The 14,660-nt window shown below is 47.7% G+C and overlaps 1 protein-coding gene across 1 annotated transcript in view; it reads right to left on the bottom strand.

The window, feature by feature from the left end:
- Positions 1 to 14,660, bottom strand: part of LOC144109702 (uncharacterized) — a 151,188-nt gene that overhangs the window by 63,459 nt on the left and 73,069 nt on the right. The window contains exon 10 of the mRNA XM_077642527.1: positions 14,085 to 14,233. Coding sequence (XP_077498653.1) covers positions 14,085 to 14,233 — 149 coding nt within the window. The remainder of the gene's footprint in view (positions 1 to 14,084; positions 14,234 to 14,660) is intronic.

Genomic DNA, 14,660 nt, shown 5'->3' with positions numbered 1-14,660 from the left:
AATAAAGAAAACAGCTCATGGACTGGGCCCCGCCCATCAATACGTCATCAGATGATGTTCGCTTTGCGACTTCCGATTGTCGCTCCTAGCACCCCAGCAGCGGCGACGGCGACGTGGCGGCATCTCTCCGGCCTCTCTTTGCCTTCCTGGATTGCAGCGCGCATCGGGTTTCTTTGCTTGTCATCTTTCGTAGTTAGCAGTAATAAACCCGGACCTTGAGGCGCGATTGCTCGCTCTTACGGCCGCGATGGGCATCGAGCCCTATGCGTGCGCACGAAGAGCCGTGCGGTGTGGCTCCGGAACTCCTGACAGAAGGAGGCGGCAGAGGAAAATTAAAACCATATGCGCGAAGGCAATGCCCTGGCTCGCGCTTGCCTGAGAGGGTCGCGCGGCGGCACGAGCAGACGATTTTCACGGCTACCAGAAGTGTGCCTGTGGCGTCGTGGCTGTTGTGGCTCCAGCGAATTACAGCTTGTGGTGGCCTGCTAACGTAATGGGTATAGTGACGTCTTTTTTCACGATTTTAGTTTCAAAATTGGTCACTACGAGCACACCAATCGGCCCGCGAATTTTAAAAAACACGGTTTTTAAAAATTCATAATAAATTGCCGGCTCAGTTCTGAAGACTCAGATTTGGTGTGAATGCTTCTTAGCATCATTTCTAAGCATTGAAAACATTTACAAGCGTCTTTTTATTCGTTGCATAGTCCCTTTAATTCGGACTGGCAGCTTGCACAGGTGTTAACGCAAAGACCTAGGGTGCTAAAGCGGAAATGGCCAATTTCACCACAAAATCGGTAGCACCCGAGTTCCACTGGTAATGCAGCGGCGCGCTGCTCATGATAGGCGTGCCGTGCATTAAGCAGAGTGACTCTTAATCAGAACCTTCGATGCTTCACGTACTATAGCACCGAAAGCGGCGGCACTCATGACTTCGAACACAGCAGTGCAACATCATGCCGGCCAAAGCGACCCTCTTCAGTTCACTGACACCGGACCACCATTTGGTGGCGACGACATGCTCGACAGCGCCAGCACCAACACAGAGCGTAGTTTCTGTTTCGTGAGCACAACGCCAAATATCTCCACACAAACAACGCCGTGCCATGCCCAGACCCAGATTAGCCGGAAGGATTGCACGTGCTCTCTTTTCGTAGCTCCTTTTCAACTCACAGCAGCAGCTCTTCTGCACATGCACCTTAGAGCTGAGCTACGCCGCTAACCTATACGTATCCGACAATGGCTGTCACTCATGCTTGCGTACCGAGAACATCGTATGAGTATGAACGCGCCAGCAAACAGCAAAGCTTTGACAATGACAGAGTTGCATCAAGCGAGATGCAAGATTACATTCTGTGGACGTTGAGACCGGAGTGACAATTTCAGCCAACCGGCAGGGCCGCAGCGACTATGACGAGTCAAAACGAGCTACCGCCATGAGAAAAAATTTAAACATCTACCGCAACTTTGTCAAGTACAATCGTGATGACTGTAAAGTGCTGCAATTGGTTGAACAACATTTTGCACTTGCCTTTTCCGTTTCGCTTTGATTTCGGATAATTCAAAGCCTCGCTTAATTCGAATATTTTAGGCTGTACAATGGGCTTTGAATTGACAAGGCGCTACTGGATATGTGTGCTCAATTTTTAGTGCCTCGAAGGGTAGTTGCCCTCAAAATGTCCAGCAACATATCAGCCATGACTGCACTGCTGTTTGTGATTTATGGCAAATAATGGCACTGATGCACAGTACCAAGCATGAGTGTGTCAACTCGTTTGATTGGCAGATAAACGCATAACTTGCCAGTATTGCTGGGCTCACACTCCTTCACAATGCGGGTTTTAAGTTTAGTTTTCAGGTTTTAGCTTCCCATATGACACAAGTTATGAGGGACGCTGCAGTGAAGCGCTTCGTAAAATTACGGCCGCCTCGGGTTCTTTACTGTGCGCTGACATCACACAGTACACCGGCCTCTAGCATTTCAATTCCACCAAATGCAACGACCGTGGCAGCTCACTAGGCGGGCACACAGCAGCACGTTATATAAGGGTACAAGCTGTGACACCACTGATGAAAAGATTAAATGGCAATGGACAGAAATATAAATGACAAAATATGAATCACAATCTGTGTTTTGCCATTTAAATGGTTATCTGCTTCATCTATGCACTTCGAAAACTTATACCGATAATTTTCAGTAAAATCATGCTGCAAAATTTGATGTTCCTTCTAGCCCTTTCTGATGCTCAAGAAAATGACTACTATTCACATCAGAGCAGCTTTTTCACTCAGGTTCTAGCACAGTACCCTTAAACCCCAGCGCTTGGGTGTCCTCCTCCTTCTGCTTAAATGAAGCATTACTTCTGAGCTGTTACATGCAATGCACTTTTCCAGTCAGGCTCAAGCAAAGAAAAGGTGGCACATAAAGCAAACAATAAAAAAGCAGACTGCTTACCTGAAGATCAGAAAGTGCTTGCAAGCCACATTCAAGAAAAACACGCCAGCCATCATGAGCTTCATGCTTCCAAGTCAGCCTCTGACACACCATTGTGCAAACGAAAATAAAGCCACCATTGTGCAAACGAAAATAAAGCACACGGAAGTGGCCAGAGACCATGGCAGGACACATGCAAAGCTGCCGCATAACTGGCATAAGTGCTAAAAGAAAGCACCCTATGCAACTACGAATGTGCAAATTGACCACGACACCCAAGAAAGCAGCCATGCACACAAACTTCCACCGGCAAAACAGAGTGCTACAATAAAGCGTGCAATGTGCAAGTATGCTTACAGCTACAAGTATGGTTACAGCTGGATGCTGCACCAACCTGCACTGTGCCATGGCACTCTGGAGGAGGCACAATGGGAATGGCTGCTTTAGGCCCCCGAGGAGGTGTAGGCCGCTGCTTGTGCTGTTGGCTTTGTGTGTTATAATAGATTATGTCTGCATAATAGTAGGGGGGCTTTTGAGCTTGCGTCTGCTGCATAACCACAAAGAAACCAGACCAGAAATGAACAGCATCCTTGAAATCCACTTATATCTTGAGCTCTGTCTCCCAGAAAAATGCACATCCCAGCAGGACAAAATGAAGCACAAATCTACCCGCGCAAGACCCAGAAAAAGAGTGCAACCCTGCCTGTCTGCTGTAGCCTGTACAAGAAGATGGATACTGATGAAAACAGAGATGTCATTAAATGGCTTTCCTTTACATAACTTCTCTGACTTTCATTTCACAATCTAACATATACAAAGCAACTCGTACACACAAGACTGGTAAGCTTCCCAGTAATTTCCTTGACTGGGGATGTGGGATCTTTTCTGGGGACAGAAAAGAGGGCACATCCTTTGCTTAAAATGCACCTTAAAAGGTGCAGCCTTCTTGAACCACATGTGAAGCAAATGGTATCTCATGCAAAAACCTTACAATGCCTCCACTTCTGCAAATAAAGGTGCCGCAGTGAAGAGTAGAATGCAGGCTTTTGCTTTGGTCCAGAAAGAATTGTGACGACCATGAATATTCTATGACAGTGTGTAAAAATCGTTGAATTCCTGCCACAGAAACACTTAGACCCAGTTATAGAAACACTGTATTCAGGTTAACATGCACGCACGTGCGCGCGCGCGCGCACGCACGCACGCACGCGCGCACACGCGCGCACACACACACACACACACACACACACACACACACACACACACACACACACACACACACACTACGATTTCGATGCGATCTTGGCCTGTTAAAAGCAACCACAGCCAAGTGGACGGCACGCAAAAGTGCAGAAGGAACAGAAGATACATCAATGTTATCCAAGGCAACATTTCAGAAACCAATGAGTGCAGCAAAGCCTCCAACGCATAACACACACACGGCCTCCCATGCATCAGCAACTACCGTCACCGTTGTGCCACCGCTGCTTCGTGTTTCATAATGCGCAGTTCTATGGCCATTAGCTCTCCTTTCCTTTCTCCACTAAATTTTTTAAGCGCCCTCCCTTTGAACAGACCGCACCAGCTTCTCTCTATATTCATAGCCACTCTACTCTTTGCCAGTGCATGCCGCACAGCCCCAAGAAGATCAAAAAGTTGGTTTCTCCTAGTGGCGGAAAAAAAAAATGCTACATCCGTACCTTGCGTACAAATATAATGCGAGTTGTGTTCTGAAACCAATGAAATGAAAAAAAAAAAAAAACGCAATGTATTCGTGCAACTATGGCATGAAGGCCTCCCATTCACAAGAAATTTGGAACTTCAACCGGTGCATCCCCATACACTGTCGATCTGAGATATATCTGACCCGGACACATCGAATTACTGCCTATATTGAACAGCTGTAAAATTTCATTGGGAATCCCGTGCAAAAGTATTGCAAATTTGTTTGCGTTTATTGAACTTCCGTGCACCCCTAATTTGATATACCGAACTCCGTGCCACGATACGCCACCGCAAGTGCGCTTCTCCCAACACACCCCACCCTGGAAGTGGGCTATCACTGCACACCCCTGCAAATGGGCTTTTTCTAATAGAGTTCACGACCTTCCCGAAATCTCATCTTGTGCAAAGCGTTGGCCTTGGACACCTTCGCACGGAGCTGTACAAGAGTCACATGATCAGAACTTTGTGTGGTGTGAATGGAAACTGGAATGGCCATAGGGGCATGCAAGGGGCTGTGAAGAGGGAAACCGTGCTGGCCGCAGGCGCCAGATTTCTGCATGCTAATTGGCTGACTCCGCTGGAGTAGCCAAAACAAGCAATGTCAGCTAGCTGTCACCAATGTTTCAGCCATTTTGGCTGTCAATGCTGTCGGTGCTGTTTGGGCTTATGACTGGTCTGGTACGGTACAGTGGTCATTCTTTTCGTTTTGTTTGCGAGGCCAATGTGAGTTTAAGACTTGTGCGGTGCCATGCATTTTCTTTTCGCTTTGGTCACGTGTTTGGGAGCCATGAACGCAAAAAAAACGCAACAATTTGGACTTGGCAACAAAGGCGGACATCATTCGATTGGTGAAGGCCAGTGAGAAAATGTCTGTTGCCGATGCGTTCGGAGTTCTCGCAACACGCCGAGTACAATCCTGAAGAACAATACCGACGCGAAGTTGAAGGCAGAGCAATCCAGTCGCCCTGGAGCATGTCGTATGCGTGCTCTGACCTACGACAAGGTCGAAAAAGATTTGTACGCCTGGTTTTTAAAGACACTTGCCAGAAACTTCCCTGTTGACGGCCCGATGCTCATGGAGAAAGCGAGATGGTTTGCTGTAGCCTTCAGAGATGAGAGCTTTACTGGTGGCAGTGGTTGGCAGCATCGTCGGAAAGACCGTCACATGTGAAAGCGAGGTGACCAGCAGCATTGCCACGAAGAAGTGGCTGCCGGAAGAGTGGCCAGAGATTTGCGATAGCTTTTCGCAGTCTCAAATATTCACCGCAGATGAGACAGCATTGTATTGGCAAATGCTGCCAACTAAGACTCTGCACCTGAAAGGCAGTGCATGCCATGGTGCAAAGAACAGCAAAGTGCACATCTCGATTTTTCTCGCTGTAAATATGGATGGGTCATGCAAACTGCGGCCACTGGCTATCAGAACAAGCACGTCACCAAGCCATTTCAAAAACATGAAAGGCCGCCCGGGTCAATACGCATTTAATAAGAGAGCTTGGATGACACGCTATATTTTCACCGAGTGGCTCCGAGCGTGGGATGCTGAACTGGAAATTCAGGCTGCAAGGCTTGTCTTATCCTCGACAATTGTTCTGCCCATCATGTTGTCTGCCAGTTGAAGCAGATGATCAAATTTCTGCCACCAAATACAACGGCGGGGCTTCAACCTCTCGATCAGGGCATAGTGAAAGCGTTTAAGGTTGGTTATAGACAACGACTGGTGCAAAGGCTCCTAATCAACCTTCGGTTGAGAATCAAATTTAAGGCGGACTTCCTCAGAGCCATAAAGATGCTGGCTGGTGCCTGGAATGACGAAGCTAAGCACAATCGTGAACTGCTTCCGCAAAGAACGGTTTGTGGTGGCTTCAGACGACGGGTGCCTAGACACGAAAGACGACGGCGCTGGATGCCTGATCAGCGAGTTTCGCGAGTTCTCAGTGTTTGCAGGCACCGTCCAAGACGGCGCAACAGCACAAGATTTTTTCAATGCTGACCACGATGTGCAACCCGTTGCGGATAGTGCTGATGCTGAGATTGTGGCTGACATCATAGACACCCAGGAAGCGGACCCGAGCAGTGCCGAAGATTCAGGCAAATAGACCCAGTTGCCATGAACTGCTTCTGAACTTGCATCCACAATCAGCGTCATTCCTCACCGCTGTGGAAGGCATTGGAATTAGTCATTTGGATGACATCAACAAGCAGAAGAAGAGGCAAGCTAAGCTCACGGACATTTTTTCTTGCGAAATAAAGTATGGTGGTCGTAGAGCTGCGCTTTCGTTTTTTGTAGAATTTCGAGAAGAAGTCAGTAAGCTCCCACTTGTCATGATCCTGGAGAAACTGTCCGAGATGTGCGCAATTTTGAAATAAGCATCTCATGGTTAATGCGGCGAGTTGGGTGTGTTGGTACATACCGTATTTACTCGCATAATGCTCGCAACCCCCCCAATGGCTATCAAAAATTGAAAAAATTTTTTTTTCCCCGCATAATCATCGCACCCCCAAAATTACTGCCGTGAGCCGTCTGCTTGTCGTAGCGATCGCCATCTATTGACTGCGTCCACAACTAACTGCCATGGCTGGGCGCGCGTGCTACTAGGCGGCGGTACTGTGCTATCATCCGCTGCCACTGGCGCTACCGCTCATCCACTCACCACCGCTACGCCATTTTGCGAAGGTGTCTCCAGCTCTCCGGTGTCTCGTAGGCCTCGTTTGCCTTGTTTGCGTGTTGCACCGTGCTCTTTGTGCCGCTTCGCCATGGGACGCTACGCAATCTACACAGCTGCTTTTAAGCTAAAAGCTATTGAGTATGCGTTGGAACATGGCAACCGTGCCGCCAGCAGACACTTCGGCATCAACGACTTTTGCGTCCGGTATGGAGACGGTAGCACAACGAACTCAAGATGACTGGTAAGACGTGCCGGGCCTTCCGTGGACCGAAGACTGGGAATTTTCCTGCCGTCGAATCCTCTTTACTGGAATATATCAAGGCTCGACGAGCGGATGGGTGTGCTGTATCGCTTGATTTGATACGGAACCAGGCGCTCGTAATCCCAAGAAAGGAGGGCATCCCGGTGCAAGACTTCCGCGCTAGTAACGGGTGGGCCACACGATTTATGCGGCGCAATGGACTCTCGCACAGGAGGCGAATGACGCTTTGCCAGCGCCTGCCCGCAGCCTATGAAGAGAAAATAGTGGACTTCCATCGATTCGTTATCAGGATCCGGCAGGAGAAAAACTTCTTGCTCTCCCAGATAGGGAACGCGGACCAAACTCTGCTGAATTTCGATATGCCCAGTAGCAGGACAGTCGAACAGACAGGCGCTCGGACTGTGCACGTCGGGACTACAGGTGCCGAAAAACAGACGTGCACAGTCATGCTAGGCGTGATGGCGGACGGGCGGAAGCTCCCACCGTACTTCATTTTCAAGCGGAAGACCCTCTCGAAAGGAAAGCTCCCCCCTGGTATACACGTGCGCGTCCAAGAAAAGGGGTGGATGATCGCGGACTTATGTTGGACTGGGTGAAGACTGTGGAGGCGGCGACCGGGAGCGCTTCTTTTTCCGTCGCTCCTCGTGCTTGATAGCTTTCGGGGCCATCTTCAAGAGTCGGTTCGGGCGAAGTTCAAGGAACTGCGCACGGACCTGGCTGTTATACCCGGCAGCCTCACATCAATGCTACAGCCTCTTGACGTATCTTTGAACAAGCCATTTAAAGATAACGTCCGGAGGCTGTACGCAGAATGGATGGCCGAAGGTGAACATGCTCTGACGCCGGGCAGCAAGATCAAAAGACCGTCCGTGGAGCTGCTGTGCAGCTGGGTATCAGAGGCATGGGGGACGACTGATGTAAACATGGTGGCCAGAAGCTTCAAGAAAACAGGAATTTCGAACGCCCTGGATGGACCGAGGACCACCTGGTGTGGGTCGACGAAGGAGCATCAAAAGATGAAGAAACCATTGATTCCAGTGTCGACACGGACTCCGATGAAGAGCAGAATTGCCTGCAGGACGTACGCAACGCGAGTAGTGACGGGGAGGTTGCGCGCGGCAAATAAAGTGCTTTAGCAGCTTGAGCTTACGTTCACCCTGTACTTTCATAACGAAGGTAAGTTACGCTTGAAAGTAATGTTCTCGTTATATTTACAATTGCGGACCTGACAATCCTGATCTTGCACCCATTCATCTTTGCATTTAACACTCCGAAACATTTGCTTGAAAATTTTCCCCGCATAATTATCGCACCCCCAAACTTCGCGTTGATTTTCAGGGAAAAAAAGTGTGAGGATTACGCGAGTAAATACGGTATTTTTCAGAAAAAGCATCTCATGGGTGTATTTTATATTTCTAATTTATGACCAACTTTTTCGCGATCCCCTTCGAGTTCGATACATCCGGCATCGACTGTACAGTACTCACGGATTGAAATAGGACATTCTGAGCGCAAACCTTGCAGTGCCCCGCAGGCATGTGGTAAACCACAGTCCGGCTTGTTGGCTACTGGAAGGAACAATTCTGCTTTGTAGATGTTCTCCCCCTCGCGCCATACCACAATGCACCACCTTTGTTCTATGAGCATCTACAGGCGGCGCTCCATGAAGCGACGGCCACGCGCTCCGAATGTCCTATTTCAATCCGTGAGTACTGTACATGCACACAAGTATGTGCTTGTTTGTCATGCACATTCAACCTAGCCTATAGCTGGTACAAACTTTCAATGTCATGCCACACATTTGCTTTGGTAACATGGCTGCAGATTCAACCAATGGACTATTATTCCTTAAAGTAGGGAAGCAGATGGCCAGTACCATAGCTTAAATGGCATAGTGCCAAAAGTGATATTCAGAGGTCATGGATTTGGATAGACCCCGATGTATACCTTCAAAACCAATAACACTATTATTCACATATACTTTCCACAGCGTTAGTGACTGCTGGCTTCCTCCGGTCACTTTTCAAGGCCATCATGATGCACCCTGAACTCTTTGGCTGGATGACAAGACCCAATTCAGTAACTGTGTTTATTAAGACTTCACTGAGAATATAACTGCGCATCTCTCAGGATACTGCAATCTTGAAGGCCATGTTTAAAAACGCCCAGTGTGACAATGCAGTAGCCAAGAGCACGAATGAACTAGCAAGCCAAACTGGTGTACGATTTCTTGAGACTCTTGCTCCGTCCACGCCCAAGTAATAAGCTCAAATCACGGTCATTAGTTGTACTATAACCTAAGTTTTCCTAGTAATAGTGAAACTTAAAACGAACCCGGGTAGAGCAAATCACGCCTCATAGCAAATACCTGAAGCTGTTTTATCGTTATTTATGCAAAATATACTTTCTGCAACAAAACGCAGATAGCAGGGGTGGCCACACAGGCATACGCAAAGAACATAATCTTTTTGAGAGACGCAATTTTAAGGGGCGGGGCATGGCAATTTTTGAAAATTTCTTGCAACAAGGCTGACAGCAACAATGAATCCCACTCACTCAGGCAGCGATCGTAAAGCAAGCATCTTGAAGTTGGGCTGTCCTTAGAGCCAGAAATGAAAGGGTGGGGGTACAGATGCCAGAGAGTCAAAAGATGCACTTCGACCCATGAGGAGCCCCAGTTTGGCCACCCCAGGGATACAGTCTCAAACTCTTGAGTGCACGCAATCAGCACTAAAACCAGCCCGCATGTTTGCTGCGCCGGCTCCTGGCAGCGATGCCTGCTCGCACCGCTCCACAGGACCATTTGAGGGAGAGTGAGCAAAAGCAGCCCTTTTCGAACTCCACAATTTTGCCCAAACTTGCACTGCTGCGCAAGTACTCCCCACGTGATCAACGATGTGGAAGCAGCTACGAGCCTGTCATGCTTTAGGAAAGACAGGGAACCAGCAGAACTGCTATTGGACAACATGGGGTAAGAAAAAGCAAGCTTGCAAGGCTATGTGATATCAGCAGCATAACGCCAGACATACTCTCCTTTTTAAAGGGGGTGCGAAACACTGCTTTAACGGATGCCAGTTACGCTTCAGTTGGATTCTTTATGTCACACAGATGCTGACTCGAAAAGAATTACGAGAATCGATGCATAGGAACGGGAGTTATTCAGTGAAGAAATTTCAAAATACAAGCAAACGAAATGCTGGCCTAAACTCGATTTTCGCGCAGCTTTCCATTCCCATTTCACTCTCCAAATGACGACACGCAGGGCGACCAATCAAAACAGCCCATCTTAGCACGTGGCGGAAGTTTTCACTCCATGGTTGCCTGTTCTCTGTAACTAATTCATGCCCAGGCTGGCAGCCCCGTTTGCACGGTTACAACGATGTGAACGCTCAGCTGGCCCAGCGATGCTTCACCGTCACGTCGACGGCGCAGAAGGGAACACTGATAATGACATTCTCTTACTTATGGATCCGAACTCGAGCGCAAGATACTGCGACGCTGTGACAGCCTGCGCAAAATATCAGACACACTTAGCATAGCGCGTACCGCTACTGCTTATCGCCAACTATCACTCGTCCCTCCTAGCGCGCTGGTTGGTCACGGCGAGCAAGGACCGCGCGCTGTTGACGGGAACGTGGCGCCACCTGACGCCGCCGCCCGGTGATCCTCCACAAGCTGACAATGCACACTGCCTGCTAAATGTGAAACGAACACATCCTTCTTTGGGACCGAAACGAACGCTTATAGAGTTCAATGCCTCGAACGGATTGATTCTGCAAAGCCGCTTTCAGATGCATAGAGAGTAGCCATAAGTGTTTAGTGCTAGGTCGTAGGATGTTTACAGAGAGGCGCAAAGTCCTTCGATGCAAAAAGTAGCCAGTGCCTCTGATGGCATGTTTTTGTTTTACTTGATTTACAGTGCTTTTATCTAGGGCAAACAAGCTGGTTTTGTTAAAGTAATATAAAACACAGAAAGTTGACAAAACGTATCTCTAGTTATTAACCCAATATTCAGTATATTTACTCATTGTCCAACCATAAAGCTCGCCATCCGTGATGACATATCCGCTGCTAAAAACCACCACTGAATGGTGACACCGTCAGCGCCACGAATTCGTTTATGCGAGATAATTAAAATATTAAAAAAACGCGGTATACACGGTACGACCGATGCTAATAGCATCACTATAACTCATTCTGTGCAACCAACAGGTAAAACAATGCACTGAAAATGTGTTTCGGAGCCCTTTTAACGCGATAGTATTTAGGCTGTCATCTCACAAAAAAATTCCCGGCTTATCCATAATGAAATCTCCTGATGACATCAGGGTCATGTGACCCCACTGACCAATCAAGGGGGGCATGACCAAATTTGAAATTCCTCACGAAATTCCCCGATTGGTCAAGATAAGTGATGTGACCTTGTGACGTCATCACAACTTGTCCATCATGACAGGTGGCAACCTGCCCACAGACTGCCTCTTGCACACGAGTCGTAAAAATCTGGCAAATGAAAAAAATACTAAGTTAAACCTCAATATACTCGAATGTAACGCAAGTTTTTTCCCAGATTTTTTCCCCTTAAAGTCCACCCTCACGTTATAATCGAATACCGCACTTCGACTGCCCTAAAGGAGCGCCACGGTGCAGCCTTTTCAAAGCAGTCAGCTTGGTTTCGGTTTCCGCAGTTTTGCGATGTTATGCTGCCAAAATGGGTACCATGGAAGCCAAATCCTTATCCATCCAAAGCCAAAGCATTGTTATCTATTTATTTTTTTTGTGTTCATTGCGACCGCGTGCTCAACGATTCGTCGCGTCGTGTTCTTGTGGCGTTGCTCGCGGTGTACTGATTTAGTGCACACAATGGCTACGCATCTTGCTCAGTACGACGCACGTTTTAAGAGAAAAGCGATCTCGTTAGCTGAAGAGGTCTGGAATTTTGCGGCAGCTCGAAGACAACCTCAACGAGTCAACCATCCGCAGATGGCGGCTGCAGCAGGAGGGGCTTTTTAAATGTGAGCCCGACCGACCGCAAAGGATTTCGTGGGCCTCGCCACGGCCATCACGTCGAGCTGGAGAATAAAGTGGTGTACTTTATTATCGGGCAGTGCAACAGTCTCATGAGGGTCAGTGTCGAGCTGATTCGTTGGAAAGTTAGAGATGTTGCTCGGGGGATGGGAAGTTCAGAGCATCTCGTGGGTGGGTCCAAAGGTTCATGAAAAGCAATGGATTTTCTCTGCGGCGAACAACAGCGATACGGCAGAAGTTACTGTCAGACTTCGATAGTGAAAAGGAGGACACTGTTCCCGAGAACGAGGAAGATGAATGAACATGTTGGCCACGATTTCTATTAAAGGTACTTTGTTTCGCATCTTTAAGATTCGTGGTTTTATTTTTCCTGCTGGCAGCATGTAAAGCCACCCCTCGTGTTACATTCGCAGTCGCGTTGCATTCGAGTAAATACAGTAACAAACCTCCATGTAGTGACTTCTTTGATATTACCAGGCTCCTCAATTCCCCAACACCTTGATTACTCCATGTAAAGAAGGTGTTGGAGCGGTCGACATTGAAATAACACACTCGTCATGCCAACTATCCATTAGCTACTCCTGTGTTACTAGAAATTTGGCAAAATTACACAAAATTTTCACGAGATAAAGTACGAACTGCCATGACAGGAACGTCTACAATTGCAACGAGCGAAGCAGTTGACACAAGATGCCTCGCTCCAGTGTGATCCGCGCCTCTCTACAGCAATTACAGCAGTCTCCGCAGCTCTTGCTTTTGTTGCATCACACCAAGTGGCACTACAACAGTCCATGTCGAAAAGCAGCACGAAACAACATGACATAGCAAAGAATACACAGGATGAGCAGTGCACGCCCATAGCTGCTGCTCGGTTGTAAGCGCAATTCACAGCAGACGTGCAGCAGGAGCAGGGATGGCAGAGGGCACACCAGCAATGCGAGGTGAAGAGTCAGTTTTTAAAGGCAACAGTGGACGAGCAGACCAAGACTTTTTTTTTTACGAGCAACAAGCATGCAGAAAGATGTGGGTGCTTCTGATTACCCCATACTCTCCCTGACCCACATGTAGAGGCATCGTCTTTTTGTCTATCTGTGGCTTTAGACGGTGGCTGGTGCTGCCACATTCACGTCGTCAACGCGATCAGGAAATTACTGTCTACAACTTCAAGTAACCAGATTTACTGTGAACAATTGCCAGACCTTTCAACTGCATTTATTTTTCATTCTGGCTTCCTTTGAGCACAGTCCTTTCGAGCTTTCCCGTGAAAACTGGCTGTAACGAAAATGTGCACATAAAAAAAAAAAAGCGGAATTTTCTCAATTCCGTCATAACCAGCCTAACTCTACTCAATGCACCTTTACTGGCTTCCCTTTCTCAGAGACCAGTGCCACCTTCTTTCTGTGCTCACTTTTTTTTTCATGCACCCACCCACCACACATTTTGCCTCATGACTCCAAGGCCTTTGAAAAGTTGGCTTCTCCTTGCAGCTCTAGGTTCGATGGTGAAGCCACCTAAAGAAGTGCCGTTTAATTGTCTTTGGTGTCCATTTGTCTTCAAATGTTGGCCTCGCGATACTACACTTCGCGAATGCCACGATGTCAACAATTGGCGGTAAGCACATTGCCACGACCAGGTGGACTACAGTAGCTTCTTTTAAAAAATTTTTACTATATAAAAATGTCAGCTATGGATAGTGAAAGGGGACTGCAGTTTCACTTTACTACATCAGAGGGTAACGGGGTTCTACTGTATCAACACAATGATTTCTACTATGTTATAAAGAGAATAGCCACTCTCCAGAAACACAGCCACAATATATGCAGAGTGTCAAGTGCCAAGATGCTTGCTGAAATCTTTTATCACTGGTTCCTTTCAGAACATAACCTCAAATATTTGTAAACCACCTGGTCAGCATGCCTTCAGGAAATACAGAGGGTGAAAACATCTAAAATGGGTCAACACTAACCTGCCATTCCAAAGTAATACAGCCGTGCTTGCCGCTGCTTCTGGGGTGCTGCTGTCGACTGCCGCAAGAGGTGTAACGCGTGCCGTCTGGCTGGTTACCAGCCTTCCACGCCACTCTAACTTCCGTGGCGCTGCTGGCGAGAGCGAGATCTGAACACAAAAGCAAGACGTGTAATGCCATTGCTGCTGGCGAAGAAAAGGCAGTAGGACCACTTTAATCGCAAAAAAAGGTTTTTGCCGTGAGTTATCCGTAGTGCATTTCTGGCGGATTCTTAGCATGCTAGGAGACCAGTTTCGATGTAGCGAAATTTCAGCATTACGAAGTAGCCAATTTTCCAGACTTCATGAAATTGAGGTTTAACCGTATTCATGCCCATAGAGATGTGGGTAAAATAAAATGTACCCGGTGCCAACACTGGGAACTGGCATCCTTGTACGAGAAAGCAGTCACATAATTCAGTATCTGCGCATGTGGACAATACGTTAACCCCTCTCAATCTCGCCACGTGTCTGCTAGCAGACGCCTGCGGCTGCTTCTTTCCAAACAAGTTTCGCGACCATGGACTACATCATGAAA

Source organism: Amblyomma americanum, chromosome 1, assembly GCF_052857255.1.
Source record: "Amblyomma americanum isolate KBUSLIRL-KWMA chromosome 1, ASM5285725v1, whole genome shotgun sequence".
Lineage (NCBI taxonomy): Eukaryota > Metazoa > Arthropoda > Arachnida > Ixodida > Ixodidae > Amblyomma > Amblyomma americanum.
This window is presented reverse-complemented; position numbering and strand designations above follow the sequence as displayed.